The sequence below is a fragment of the Cololabis saira genome, chromosome 18 (genome assembly GCF_033807715.1).
Source record: "Cololabis saira isolate AMF1-May2022 chromosome 18, fColSai1.1, whole genome shotgun sequence".
NCBI classification, from domain to species: Eukaryota; Metazoa; Chordata; class Actinopteri; order Beloniformes; family Belonidae; genus Cololabis; species Cololabis saira.
In genome coordinates, this window is record NC_084604.1 from 22845541 (window position 1) to 22859489 (window position 13949).

General features: G+C 37.4%; 1 protein-coding gene across 3 annotated transcripts in view; it reads left to right on the plus strand.

Annotated features, from left to right (window-relative positions):
* tulp4a (TUB like protein 4a) overlaps window positions 1–13949 on the plus strand; it is a 38970-nt gene that overhangs the window by 16024 nt on the left and 8997 nt on the right. For 2 of the 3 annotated variants that reach the window (XM_061746254.1, XM_061746255.1), the window contains exons 3-11: window positions 4560–4688; window positions 5972–6133; window positions 8313–8493; window positions 9632–9739; window positions 9891–10057; window positions 10633–10857; window positions 11079–11313; window positions 12605–12749; window positions 13300–13471. In XM_061746254.1, the coding sequence (XP_061602238.1) occupies window positions 4560–4688; window positions 5972–6133; window positions 8313–8493; window positions 9632–9739; window positions 9891–10057; window positions 10633–10857; window positions 11079–11313; window positions 12605–12749; window positions 13300–13471 (1524 nt within the window). The remainder of the gene's footprint in view (window positions 1–4559; window positions 4689–5971; window positions 6134–8312; window positions 8494–9631; window positions 9740–9890; window positions 10058–10632; window positions 10858–11078; window positions 11314–12604; window positions 12750–13299; window positions 13472–13949) is intronic. The other variant, XM_061746256.1, reaches the window with a different exon arrangement.

Genomic DNA, 13949 nt, shown 5'->3' on the forward strand with positions numbered 1-13949 from the left:
GCACCCCGGGATAAACAACAAGCCCCTTTCACAGAGAGGGCGCAAAGTGCAGCCTGCCGCCGGCTTTAGGTTGATTTATGGTTCCGTGTTACACCAACGCACGGTACGGCATAGGGTACGGCGTAGGCTCTGCATCGATTTAACGCAGAACCATAATTCAGGCTTTACCCATTAATTTATGTGCGCTCGGCGCAGAGCGGAGCTTACCGTGCCGCGCTGGGACGACATCTTGGCACGTCCAGTAGGAGAGAAGGTGGTGGAGGCTGCGCCGACTCTTCTCCTTGCGCCGCGGTCGCACATACACAATGAATGGAGTTGTGTCAGTTGCTGTGTCGAGGCGATCTTGGCTCGCTTGTTTTGTGCCGTTTCCGAGCGCGATTGCTGTGTTCACATATACCACACGTTCCGATCTTTAGGGGGAAAAGCTTGCTGTTCCGGAACAACTGCTCCAAACGGGACAGGTGTGAAAGCACCCTAAGAGAAGTTTAAAAATGTGTCGACAAAGAAATGTTTTATTGATAGTTGCTGTCAGAATAATAGAGACCAATTCATGTCTGAAAGGGACTTGAGTCTTAGAATATGATATTATTAGTCACTTCTAATAATCATTTGATAACAGCACAGAAAGCAAATCTAAACATGTCTGTACCACATCACAACTTTATTACTATGTTAATCCATGCTTGCGTAAATACATTCGCTCACCTCTTTAGTAGGTATGTAGGTAATAAAGTGTCCGGTGAATGTGTAGCTGCACAAAAAACACATGCACAATTAATTATTGATTAAGACTTTATCACAAAAAAGACTGACTCATAAACATTTCAGATTGTAGCTTCTCTGAAGGTCTTGTCCCATTGCCTTTCTGTCACATTGCAAATCACATCTGCCCTGCTTGTTCATCCAGACCTCCTTGCTTTTGTATCAGCACAGCACAGCGTTTTTCTTTAATTGAGTTTCGTGTCTCATTTAATATCTTGTCAGACCCACATCAGAGAAGTCGGGGTAGTGCATAGAAAGGGAATACTCTTCTTCTCAATTGCATTTTTTTGTATTCATAAATAATTCTGACTATGTATGTTTGACTCTTTGATACTTGGAATAGTCAAGAAAGCCTAGTTATGTAATATAACTGCTACTACATTTGAATTTGATCGTCCAACTGAAATTTAGAAGCATAACACTTATGACATTAAAGCTGAACTGAAGAAATCCTAATATTTGTTATTTATTTTGGCAGCTTATTTCAGACAGAAACATTTGCTTTAATGTTATTACTAAAACATTCAGACATTCAGTGTGCCATGGACAAATGTTGTAATGGACTCAAGGTGATATTACTATGATGCCGTACCGCTACAGTGTCCTTTCAATTCTGCTGACTCCAGTGCAACCCAAAGCCGTCCTATGATTTGATTTGGTCTTCTCAGTTAAGTTGCTGGGGTCAGCTTAGCTTCCAGATCATAAAACTATGTACATAAGAGTCATGGCATCAGCAGCACGTTCATAGAGCAGCAGCTCTGTTAGGCCATCCACATCTACACAGAGAACCCAACATAGAAGATGACATGGTTGAAACACCTCTAGTATTTATACTTTTAGTATTAGAAGTGAAACATGTTTTTAATCAAACTTAGCTGCTTAGATATACAACATAACTCCTAAACAGGTCAGTTCTCTTGTATTTTATAACATAAACCCAGTGATTGAACTCATCTCTGAGGACTTGTAAAAGGCAGATAAAGTGAAATCCTGTGTTAATACAAACAGGGTATTTGAGCTGTTCTCGCACTGATGACCTCTAGTTGAGGATTTGCACACTCACATGGACCTGGCTGTTTGTTGTGACTGTGTGCAATTTATACACAGACTTGGCTTTTGAGAGAATTTTCTCTTTCCATCTGTTTTCAGATATTATAAAAAGAAGCACCATCACAATGTTGTTTTTTTTTTTTTTTTTTTTTACAATGATTTGCAATGCTTTATTAAAAAATGGCCTTTCCTTTAAAAAGTACAAGGTAGGGCTGGGCGATATGGACCAAAAGTCATATCTCGATATTTTCTAGCTGAATGGCGATACTCGATATATATTGATATTTTTTCTGTGCCATAATTGGGGTTTCCCCCAAAGCATTATAGCATAGCATCTCTGTTAGCTTCATTTCTTTCTGAGGCAAACCCTTAAAAAAACTGTCAGTTTTAATACAAAGCCTCGTGCCAAATGTCACACAGTTTCCTTTATTAACAGAGGTCTGCACAATATCAAAATGTATAAAACAAATGAAATAAAAATAAACTGCCTGCATATATAGAATAAAAATGCTTCTTGAATAAAATAAAACAAATATCCCTTTCCTGCATAACAATGAAATTAAAATACACTGTGCAATTAATACAATGTAGACAGTACCAGGCAGACTTTTCCCCTGAGGTTGACAGTTGTGCAAATAACAAAACATTTGTGCAAATCTCAAATAAAACATTCAAGTCAATTTGTCACAAAATAAGCTATATCAAAATCATTAAAAAAAAAAAAAAAAAAAAAAAAAAAATCGATATAAACAATATTGTCTCGTACCATATCGCGTTTGAAAATATATCGATATATATTAAAATCTCGATATATCGCCCAGCCCTAGTACAAGGTATATATGAATAACTAATTTCATTGTTTAATTAGACCATATATGTGTGCATAGAGAATGTAGGAAAAATGCATTGGATTCACATTAAGTGCAATTTTCAGATTTATACATTTTTGCAGACTCAGCCAACAGCTGGCCTTTAAGTGGCAACTGGGGTTTATAGAAATGAATTGCACATTTTGGGCCTTTCTAATTAAAAGCAGCACTAGTAGTGCAAATTTACAGGGCAATGATAAAATCTGGTTTCTGAGTACCAGATCTGCCAGTCATTCCAGTTAAGCTCAAAATGGTCCATTTCCAGGTACCAGCCAAACAATTGGTGCATCTTGTGTGCAGACAGTTCCCAGGAGAGATGCATCGATTGCAATGGCCATTGAGGATTCTGATTTCCAATTTTCTTTATGGTCTGACCTGCTGATGACTACAGACATAAACTTAATAATCAATGCCAGATTTAAGAGACTACAGGCTGTGTGCATTGAACATGCTGTTTCTAGAGATGGATACAGTTTGATGATGAAAAGTGGATGATTGTCTTGTTTTTTGTTTTTTGTTGTTGGCATGTTTGGCTTGTTTGTGATCTGTCTGTCTCCTCCTTGTGTGGTTGGTTCTCACTTTTATCCTTTCTGTCTCCATGTGACATCTGATCTGCCTGATGACTGCATCACAGTCCTCCGTGGTACCTCACCTGCCCACACTAATCTGTCTTCTGAGCTGAACTTACAGACATAAACACTTAAGTCAGACCTCTATGAGACTGCAGTTAACTGTACATACACACAAAACAAAACACAGGACACGTGTATACCATTTTATAACTTTTTTTCTTTTTACCCATCTTTGTTAGGATTATAGAACTCTGTTCAACACACAAACAAGGCAGAACATCTTTTATGTATAGACTGAGTGTGTTGCACAAACGGCAAGGTGGGGATGGTGTTTCTTTGTTAAATTATTACTTTATTGATAAGAGAAGGGAAATTTTACAAAGTATTTTGAATGACAGCGACTGGTTGGCTCATCCAGTTCTTAACAACTGATCTATTGGACCTGCTCTCAAAGAGCTTAAGCTACACTAAAACCCTGGCCTGTGTTGGGTATGTGAGTGTGTAAAGCCCACGTGCTGCAGAGCCTCTTTCTTCTTAGGATTATTCCTCTGGGAATGGGCTGAGTCACGCGACCCAAGACCAAAAACAGACACGAACAAGGGATCACTCTGGATGAAGTTTAGAGTGAATGTTTTATCAAATGGAGGCACTTTCAAAGAAACTGATAATCAATAGTTTGGCCTTTACTGTTCGCTGGCAATGTTTAATATGTTCCTCTTCTTATCTGAGGCCAATGATGATCCATCTGTGTCATCAAAGCAATTAGAGAAACCCATTAATCCATGATCACTTTAGTGGCTGGCCATGTTTTAAACCACAATATATTTTCTGAAAAGATGCCACAATATTAAATTGTTTACAATAAAATTGAGCCAGAAAAAGAATTTCTGCATTAACGAAGCAGCCCTGGCTAGGTTTTGTTTTCTTTAAAACTGTAAATTTATAAACCAGGAAAAAAAAAATGCTATTGACTTTTTCAAGACATTTTTTAAAGACATTAACCTACTTTTTAAATTTTTCCTTATGCCATGATTCTAAATTTAGCCAGCTAAAATCGATGAATCAGAATTTTACTCATGCTTATTTAGAGTACCGGTAAATCATTATTAATAGTATCTTGATCACAACCACTTTGTTTTTGATAGTTACATTATCTATTGTGGCTAAGAGGGTCTAGGGTTGTAAAAAAATCTTGAAAGAGTACATTTGCACATATCTCTGGAAATAACCCTTGAAAGGATACAGAGAACTCTTTCTAAAAAAAGATTTTTCTCTTCTTTTGTCTATTTTTGCATGTGTCTTAAAGGTGGTGTTGGTGCGGTGGAATGAGCCTTTCCAGAAACTGGCCACTTGTGACACAGATGGAGGGATTTTCGTTTGGATTCAGTACGAGGGCCGTTGGTCTGTGGAGCTTGTCAATGATCGTGGAGCCCAGGTAAGAAACAGAAAGTCATCAAGGAGGGTATAAACATGTCCACATACTCTAATTGAAGAAAGATTTAAAGAAGAAAGAAAAGAAAAATGATAGGTATAAATAGAGGAAAGCTAGTTGATGAACAAGTGGAAATTAATGTAGAACATTTCTGAGAAGGCAACAAGCTTTAGGTTACAAATATTTATACACTTGTAATTTTTGTACATATTCAAAACATATTCTGAGTAAGCTCAGAATATGAATAAGAATGAACCTTCTTCAAAAACCTGAGATAAATGCTTAATTATTTGTAACCAGCAACCCTTTATCTTCAATAGCTCTGTGTTTGGTAAAAAAAAAAAATGTGTTCTCTGGTTTTTTCTCTCCTGAACTAACACATGCTGATTTAAATAACTGCAAAGAATTTAGGCACTGTTGATCAATTGCTGTCATAATGCTGAACGCAGTGTGACGCATCCTTACAGCATCAAGAGTCTCATTTTTATCAAAAATTGATTCTCTGCTAGTATTGAAATTGTAGCGTCATGAGCAGAGGTGTCATTATTTTTTGATTGATGGCGACACCCAGCATGTTATTTTGTGTGCTCTGCTGTTTTCCAACAGTACTGGGGATGGTAAATACTGGAAAAAAAGACTAAGTGATGAGTTGCATTGCAAAGTTATTCTTAAGGCATTTCTGTTCTTTCAGTTTCTAATAAAACTGTAAGGAAAAGAATATTGATTTAAATTATTTATATATATATATATATATATATATATATATATATATATATATATATATATAGTCCTATTAAATAGGATATTGAGAAAAATTACCATTATTATTCTGATCACGCTGTAGCAATATCTATACCAAGAACAATAAAAATATATTTGTGTTTTGTTCAACGTAAGTGGAATGTGGTGTCCCTGCACAGCTATAATGACAAAGAAATTGGCAAACATTATCATTGGGATCTTGTTAAAGTGATTTAGTGGAACAAAGAAACACACACAGCCAAGTAAAATAAACACAAAAAAAACAAGAGGAGGATTTACTTGAGACATGCTGCCAAACTGTCACTATATAATGATTTATATATTACCAATATGTGCTATTAATTATTCATAGATGTATTATTTCAGCTGTGTAACTGTGGGGAAAAAAAGTTGTATTACAGAATGTCAGATTGGTCCTAATGCTGTTTGAGTAACTATGGGTGTGTACAAACAATCTAAACAAAATAAAAACCTTGTGGACTAATTTATCTCTTAAATAATATTTACTCTCTTTACTCTTGTAGGTGAGTGACTTTACGTGGTCACATGATGGCACTCAAGCTCTCATCTCTTATCGTGATGGTTTTGTCCTGGTGGGCTCCGTCAGTGGCCAGAGACACTGGTCTTCTGAGATCAACCTGGAAAGCCAGATTACTTGTGGCATATGGACTCCTGATGACCAGCAGGTAACATTGAAATCCTACCGAGTTCAGGGATTTTACACACATAGACTATAATTGAAAAGAAGAACATTAACAGCTGCATTTTTGGAAATCCTTTCTTATATTTATTTTTGTGTTTTAAAAAAAAAAAAAAAACTATTCAATATAGTTAAAAGTTTTTATCGTGGCACCGCATGCACAAAGTCATTTCAGCTCCTCTAATAGAAATACACACAGACAGCATCGACCCTTCCATTTCATGCACATTCACTAAATCGGTGCATGATCATGTGCAAAAGAAAGGCTGGATGAATTACACTTTTACTATTCGGTTTAACAACTGTTGACACTGTTTTTGCAACTTTTTTCTTTCATTCTCCCCTAAAAAGCCCCTTTGTGCATTTTATTAGCCGTGGTGCATTTTATTAGCCTCCCTGTTGCAACCACAGAGAAGACATGGCAGTGAATCGTGACCTTAATGTCAAAATGATGCTTTAAATTAAAGGGATTTAATTTGACAGAGTATATGTGGCAGCTAACTTGGCCAGTCTGAAACGGTACAGCTTGATTGTAGCTGTGGACAGGAGTGACAGAGGTACAATTGAAGTATTCTGTAGCTTGAATATGTTGAAAACTTAGGGCCCAATTTACTAAGATCCTAAATAAAGAGTACTAAATTGCGTGTGCACTGAAAAAGTTTGCGCGTGCTGTTGTTGTGTGTTTTGCGGGTGATCAACTAAGATTGCGTGCGCAATTGATAACAGGTGCAAACCTCAGTATTTAAATGAGGTGTTGCGCGTCTTACGGTTTGCGGCGCAAACTTTGCGCCATGGAGAGTCTGGATGGAAACCAGGATATAGTCGCAAGCGCAAAATGAAATTTGACGAGTTGGAGTTAGAGATATTAGTGGAAGAGGCAAATTGTTGTGCCGTATTCAGCACCCCTGCCGTGAAAAGCACCCCCTCGTATATTCAATGATAAGTAGACCAAGAAAAAAAACAACACACTGACACTTCAATATATTTATATATACACACTCACACAAACACATACTCAGGAGTTTATATTACAGTATATATATTTACAAATATTATGGAAGACAACACAGTAAGCAGGATATTAATTAATGACATCAATAACCATTTACCCGATTTTTGTTATCTGTGACTGTGATTGTGGGAAAGTATGACTATTGTGGAATCCATGAGCGCATTTAAACATGAATCATTAACACAAAACTGGACGCTAAACAGAACATGACACGGAATGAGAATATCATTTTTGTCAGACGAGGGGGTGCTTTTCACGGCAGGGGTGCTGAATACGGCACAACACCGGGGTATGACAACTGCAGAACAGGCGCACAATAAGAAACACTTCTTTCTCCATGAAAACACGTGATTTATTTATTATCACAAATAAAAAAAATGAATGTGCCTCCTGTGGCAACCTTTTGCTGAATAATACTCGATTTAACATTCAAATAAAATATTTCTCCTTTTGCATGTGGAGATTAGCACCTTCCTTTCGAACGTATTAAATACAGACGCAATCACAATCCCCGCAAAAACTTTCAGGCTTGGTAAATCTCATTGCGCGTGGTAAATGGACCAATTTGCATCTTCCCCTCCCAGTATTTAGCGATTTCTGGCGGGTACGCCCCATATTGATTATTCATCAGGGCAAAAGTACTAAATGGATTGCGTGTGCTATTTTGCTCATTTGAGAGGCGCAGTCCTCTTTGCACGCTGTTAGTAGATCTCGCAAACCAAGCTGGCACTTTGGTTTGCGGGTGCTGTCAAGTTTGCACACGTTTTTACACACGCAAACCTTTAGTAAATCAGGCCTTAATCTTGAAGGCTATAACACTGTAAGCTAGCTCAATACGACCCTGTGAATAATAGATGTTGATAGTGTTGGTTATTACCAGCTAACAGAGCATTTGTAAGTGGCAGCAAGAACTTGCTGTCTTGAATGTTTTTTGCTCAGTTTAACTGTCATCAGACCTTTACTGTGTATATTTTTCATTGATCATCTTTAACCTATTAATGTCTATTTCATCAATTTTTCTCTTTTTAAATACATTTTTTGGAAACCTTTGGATTATTTTATTCTATTTCTGACAGTGCACGCTTTGTTTTTTAGTAATTTTATTGTTATTTTTCTGCTTTTGCCTAATCACCCTGAACTGTCTCTTCCGCAGGTGTTGTTTGGTACTGCAGATGGACAGGTGATAGTGATGGACTGTCACGGACGCATGCTGGCCCACATACTGCTGCATGAGTCTGATGGCATCATCAACATGTCCTGGAACTACCCCAACTTCCTCGTGGAGGACAGCAGTGAGAGTGACACGGACTCTGAAGATTACTCCCCACCACAAGGTATTCTAAACTTAAACAAATACATCTTAAGGTTGAAACTGTGGAACATCAAGAGGTTCACATTTCTGTCGGTCTTTTATATTCATAAAATCACATGTATAACTTAATTGACGGTACTGTCAAAAGTGATATAAAATAGTTTGACTTAGACTTGTCTAAAGCATACTCTTGTTTCATTGAAGCCTGTGGTTAGAGAGATGTCATCTGTGGTGCTGATCTCAAAGACCAACTTTGTAAACCGACAACACAAATGTTCAGTTCTCTTCAGACAGAGGATACTGTTTCCTTTCGCTGTGACCTGGTTGCTGTTTTGTTGCCTCTTTCTCTCTTTGGCTTAATTACTCCCACTTGCCAAGGCTGTTTTGGTTAGGATCTTCCCTCCTCCCGTGGTGCTGTTTTTCATGCCTTTCTTCACCACAGGCCAAGGGGTAAACTGAAAAGTGCTTGCCTTAGCTGGAACACTGATTATGCTCCAGCTCACTAATTAAACCGTTGAAAGGGGATTGATCGGCCCTGATAGAAATTATCTCTCAAATTAACAACCTTACTGCGGCATCATTCTACTTCTACCTCTCCTCGACATATGTTTTTGTCATGATATATAAAGATGATTCAATATCACTGCACCACCAGCACAGCGCTGCATTTATAACAGCATCATCTGATTTATTACAGCAGCCATTTTCTCCGACTTGTTTAACGAATGTTTTTGCTGCTGTTAAGTAAAAATTGATTTTGTTATTTGGGCCATGACAAGAATAAAATTAAGGAGAGATTAAAGGATGAGGATGCTTGTCGAAAAGTGTCTTATAGTAAAGAAATGTGCACACACGTCTAAACACACTACTTTGAAATCTCACTGTAATGCATTTCAGTAGTATTATTTTGCAGTAATTGTGGCATACGTAGACTTTAAATTTAGAGTAATTGATTTTTGTATAAAATGAAAAAGAAGCCATGTGTCATTTGTGTGAAATTGATTAAAAAAAAAAAGTCAGAAATGGTAAGATTTCATCAGACATATGTAGTCTATTCATAGTTTCCTCAGGCCACACTGTGGATGATTCACAAATACTTAATTCTGTAGTTCTGAAATTCATTGCCCAAGATGCTTATGCTGCCCTTTGCCTGTACTTAGTGCACACCCAGAAACCACTGCTGACAGTCAGTTTCACTTCTGGAGACATCAGCCTGATGAACAATTATGACGACCTCTCACCCACCCTTGTCCACACTGGGTTAAAAGGTATGTGGGTGCCTTATTAATGGCATTCTCCTGTGTTAAAATATTTCTTTTTAAACTCTTTATTCTTACCTCTTGACATATTATGCCTCTGAGCCTGTTGCATTGTCGAGCTGTTGTTTGAGCAGTTTTTGTCCTGTCTCCTGTGTTGTAGATGTTGTGGTCCAATGGTGCTCTCAGGGGGATCTCCTGGCAGTGGCAGGGATGGAGAGAACACTCCCCTCTTCTGAAACCTCCTGTTCTCTTCTGACTAAGAACGCAGTTGTTAAGTTCTACAATATTCGGGGAGAACCCATCTACACACTAGACACGCCAGCACAGGTGATTTAAAAAAAAAAAAAAAGGTCAAACAAAAAAACAAAAAGAAATATGGATCGACGTGGGATATTTAAGGAGTAATGCTTAGAATGCCAACTTGGATATGATGTTGATTTTTCTTCCTCAATAGTAAGGTCCTATTTCCATTCAAAACCATAATATTTATATTCTCAAATTATCAGTGAAATAACAATTTAAATAATAAATTAAAGCTGGAAAGTTTCATTTCTGTCTGTTCTGTGTGGACAATGAAGAATTTGTTTAAACTTTATTTGTTACAAACTCTGACAGTTTGATCAAATAATCACATTTCAGTCTCTTAGTTTCTACTTTACAGCCTTTAATAATGGGAAGCTTTCCAGCATATATATTTAGACTGTGACAGCTGTGACAAAAGCCTACAAGTCTACCATGTGCATTCAAAAGCTCACGTCTGACAAAGATTTTAAACTGGAGAAATTATTTTTATACATATCAGAACCCCCTTTCATTTATTTGTTTATTTTTTTGATTGTTGAATTTAACCATGTGGAAGGATGGACTATGCTCTCCAATGTATCTTTTCTTTCAAACTGCAGCTCCCTATAACTACGCTCTGCTGGGGTCACAGAGACTCTCGTCTGTTTTTGGCATCGGGCCCAGCGCTCTACATTGTGCGGGTGGAGCACCGGGTTGCCACGCTGCAGCTACTCTGCCAACAGGTCATCGCCATAGCAGTGAAGGAGGAAAAAGATGTTGCCAAGCTCACCATCCCTTCCCGTCTGTGCTCTTATGTCACTTCTGCTTTTGTTCCCACCATCAAGGTAACGCAGAAGGGATTCAGCTGCATTAAACCCATAGAAAAATGGTTATTAGCTTGCACTAAAGTTAAATGATGAATCTCAGTAATGATCTTAATACACCCTTACAAATGAGCCAGGATGAAATAATTTTAATTGAATAGCATTTCAAGAAAAATAACTTATCTGGTTAGCATATGGGTATTTTTTGCATTGATGTGTTATTAACAGTTTGCCATTTTCAGCCTCCCATCCCAGACCCTAACAACATGCGTGATTTTGTGAGCTACCCGACTGCTGGGAACGAGCGTCTGCACTGCACCATGAAGCGTACAGAAGACAACCCTGAGGTGGGAGGGCCATGCTATACTTTGTATCTGGAGTACTTGGGCGGTCTGGTTCCTATCCTGAAGGGCCGACGAATAAGTAAACTGCGTCCCGAGTTTGTCATCATGGACCCAAAGACAGATGGAAAAACAGGTGGGAGCAAGTTTATTTAATATCAGTAACTAAAGGGAGCATAAAAACCAAACAAAACGTAACTGTCCAAATGTGACCAGGAACATTAAGATCAGGTTGTGAATCAAAAGAAGAGATGGTAATGTGATTGCTAATAGGATGAATCTGTGGATTTCAAATCTATATTTAATGTTTTACTAAAAATGATTGAATTTTAACATGGACATTTCATTTAGTTTACATATACTTTAAAATGCTAAAAAGAACCACTTAATGGATTCCTCCCTTACCCATTTTATGACCTTCAGTACATTTTCAGAATTTCTTGACTTTGCAGTCAGTGTATTTTTGTCACATACGGCAGATTATGCTCGGGTTAATTAAAAGCTGCTAAATGGGAGCCCTGATGGCCTCTAGGTTCTTTATAAATCAACCCACTCACTCACCATGCAGTGATTAATGAAACCAGTCATGAAATAGTTCCAGCCTAATCAAACTTAAATGTGCATCAAATGAAATAGTCTTACCTAAACTAGAGCAGCAGTGTTTTACAGCGACAGCTTAACAAAAAAAAATAGAACAAACAATGATGACAACAAAAAACAAAACAGTTGAACTTAAACTATTGAAAGAATATCTTGGACTGAATGAGTTCAAACGTCCTGTTGAATCCAAATGTTTTGCTCAGCTGACTGTTGAAGAGAACCAGTAATTTCTCTCGCGTTTCTCAAACTGTTGTGATATGACAAGCTGGTAGCAACAATTCAGCATGGGTGTTTTTGCTAAATAATCATCTTATTTTGCTCACTTCAGTACAAGCCGACATTTCTTTCTTTGCTGAACTGTTTCTATATGTTTATTGTTGTATTTGCCTTCAGGTTTCCGCCTGTTATTTCCATTCATGTTGTCTCTTGTAGTCAGTCATTGACTACCAATCAAATACAGATTTGCCTTAAATCAGGGCCATGTGTCATCAAGCTCCAAAATCTGTCTGTATGTGAATATGGACGTTGTTTTATTTCTCTCTCTCTTTTGCATTTTAGACTTGTACAAAACAAAACTGATTTCCAATTTAATCATGGCATCAGATCACCTTCTTATTACTCTTATGCATTCCTGAATTTGTTTTAAAAAGCGAAAACAAAGGACTTTAAGAGTAACAATAACTATGTTGTAAGGTGGCTCTTTAGCTGTACATGAGAGAGCACATACCATTTGTTGTATGAGAGAAAAGCTTAATGTAAGTACTCCAAATTTGTCCAAAAATATCTTAATTTTGTCCAAATTATATTTTTGAAATGTGTCTCCTTAGATGAGATCTATGGCAACAGTCTGATATCAGCAATGATTGACAGCTGTAATTGCTCGGACTCCAGTGACATTGAGCTGAGTGATGACTGGGTTGGCAAGAAATCTCCAAAGATATCCAGAGGAAGCAAATCTCCTAAACTTCCCAGGTAACTAACAAGAAGCCCGACCTGTATGTGCTGCACTGTGTTAATTTTAGATAAAATGTTATACTTGACACGTATGCTGCATTTGTCCACGTGAAATTTAACAGATCTACCTGCTTCCGTACAAGCTTCCTTACAAGATTCTAGTGGGAGCGGAGGAGTTCTTAATATACACAACAATCAAGGATTAAATTAAAGGAAATTTAAACTTAAAAAGTTGTTGTGATGTACATGATTAACACTTAGCTTTTTTCTCTTTGTCATATGCCACTATTATCGCTTTAAACGTTCCTTTTTATACAAGCTTGAAAACAAGAAATTGTTTGGTTTTTGCAACTAAATATATAAGGTTAAGAGATGCTCAGTAAATGAATGTTTGTTATCACAAGTAGAGTACTTTTCGGCTAAACAATATAAAAAGACAGATAATATATCTCAGTCAGATTTCCTGTTATAATGTTGAAATAATGACGATTTTAAGTGAATTGTCACATTAATTTCTTTCGCTGCATGCCTAAACTTTCTTTTTTTGCATTTGCCACCTTCTCTGTAGAGACTTAGTTTGTCCCTTTACCAACAGGATTAACATTGACCCCAGAAAATCACCCAAACTGTCCCGTGCTACACAAGAGATCTCTAGGTCACCCCGATTACCCATCAGGAAACCCTCAATTGGGTCACCCAGTCTATCGCGGAGGGAATTTCCTCTGGATGACATTAATCAGGTAAATAGTTTTTGGTGAGTTGAGAAGTCTATAAAGAGACAATGGGCTTCTTCGTGGATGAATCATGCCTCATAGGTGTGGTGTCGGCTAGGTCTGTATAATAATATGTTTCTAGCATGTATCCATACTCCACACATGGGTCCAATAGACCGACTCAATCTGGCTCACCTTTAGTAAAAATTATACAGCACAAACATGCATTGGAAAAAACCAAAAAGCATTTTTGCGAAATATTCATTACACTTTTAATTGCCATTTAACACGACTAGAGAAAAAAAGCTGTCTGTGTTCATACTGGAATGATAACTTTCCCTGCAGTGACAGATCAGTACCAGTGATTTTGGTGGCAGAGCCCCATTTGGATAATGCTTCAGTAAAGAAGAAAGTTGACACAGACTGGCTTTATTCACTATTTATCATTAGTATCCAAGTTATCTAAGTTAAATGAGTATTATTGTGTTCAAAGAGAACACAAGGG